Raw genomic sequence first — 1222 nt, forward strand, 5'->3', positions numbered from 1 at the left:
TCACAAGGCGTCCGCCGCGCCGCCGCCGCACGGGCTGACCAGCGCCAAGTTCGCGGGTTTGTGCTTCTTGAGCAGCCGCGTGATCTTCTCGTCGTCCGAGTTGGGGTCCAGAGGCCGGTTGTACTCGTCGTCGTCCTCCGCGTCCGAGCCGCCCACCTTCAGCTTCTCGGCGTCCGAGTCCTGCTTCTTCTTGGCCGACGCCATCTCGGCCGCGTGCCGCTTGCGCCACTTGGTCCGGCGGTTCTGGAACCACACCTGCGGCGGAGGGGGACCGTCAGCCGGCGCCCCGGCAGCGCCCGACCCATGCAGCGCGAGACCCCGCGCCCGCGGGGACGTGCAGCGGCCGCAGAACAGCGGCGCGCCCGGGGCTGGGCCCGGGGCTGGGCCCGGGGCGGCCGGCGGCCGAGCGCACGCCGTTCGCCGGACGCGGGCGCGAGTCGGCTCGGCGCAGCGGGGCCCGCGGGAGGCCGCCCCGCGCCAGCCGCTCACCTTGACCTGGCTCTCGGTCATGCCCAGGGAGTAGGCGAGGCGCGCGCGCTCCGGGCCCGCCAGGTACTTGGTCTGCTCGAAGGTCTTCTCCAGCGCGAAGATCTGCTGGCCCGAGAACGTGGGCCGGGAGTGCTTCTTCTTGCCGTCCTTGTCCAGGACCCCGCCGGCCTGGGCTGCAAAGGAGGGCGGGTGAGCTCGGCCTGCCGCCCCGCGCGCCGCACCCGAGGCCCCGCGTCGCTCCCCTCGCGCGCCACCTACCCGGGCCGGCCAGGCGCGGGTCCCTCCAGGGCGAGCCCTGCACCACGCCGGGCCAGAAGATGGGCGGGCGCCCGGGCAGCTCGGCCAGCGGCTTGGGATAGCCGCGCGCCACGGCCGCGGGCCCGAAGTAGACGCCGGCCGACGAGGCGAGCCCGTTGAGACGGGGCAGGCCGCCCAGGAGGCCGCCGCCCGCCGCGCCCACCGGCCGCCCCAGGATGTCGCTGATGCCGTGAGGGGTGCCGAGCGGCAGCTGCGCGCCCAGGCCGCCCAGCGCGGGCGCCTTGAGGCCGGCGGGGCCCTGCAGCGCGTACGGGAACAGCGACGTCTTCATCTCGGCCATGTTGTGCAGCGCGGCCAGCGGCGCGCTGCTCAGCACGAACGCGCCCGGCCGGTTAGCGTCCATGGGCGCCGCCGCCGCCGGCCCGGGCGCCCATCCGGGCCCCGACGCCCCGCCGCCCGCGCCCGCCGGCCCGGG

General features: G+C 77.0%; 1 protein-coding gene across 1 annotated transcript; it reads right to left on the bottom strand.

Annotated features, from left to right (window-relative positions):
• Window positions 1-1150, bottom strand: NKX6-2 (NK6 homeobox 2). Its single transcript, XM_035020997.1, has 3 exons — window positions 748-1150; window positions 490-662; window positions 1-255 (listed from the first exon to the last, which is right to left on the bottom strand). Exons 1-3 carry the CDS (start codon window positions 1148-1150, stop codon window positions 1-3), a joined length of 831 nt encoding a protein of 276 aa, XP_034876888.1.
• Between the last annotated feature and the right edge of the window lie 72 nt (window positions 1151-1222).

This window comes from Mirounga leonina, unplaced genomic scaffold (genome assembly GCF_011800145.1).
Source record: "Mirounga leonina isolate KUSES-001 unplaced genomic scaffold, KU_Mleo_1.0 Mir_114, whole genome shotgun sequence".
NCBI classification, from domain to species: Eukaryota; Metazoa; Chordata; class Mammalia; order Carnivora; family Phocidae; genus Mirounga; species Mirounga leonina.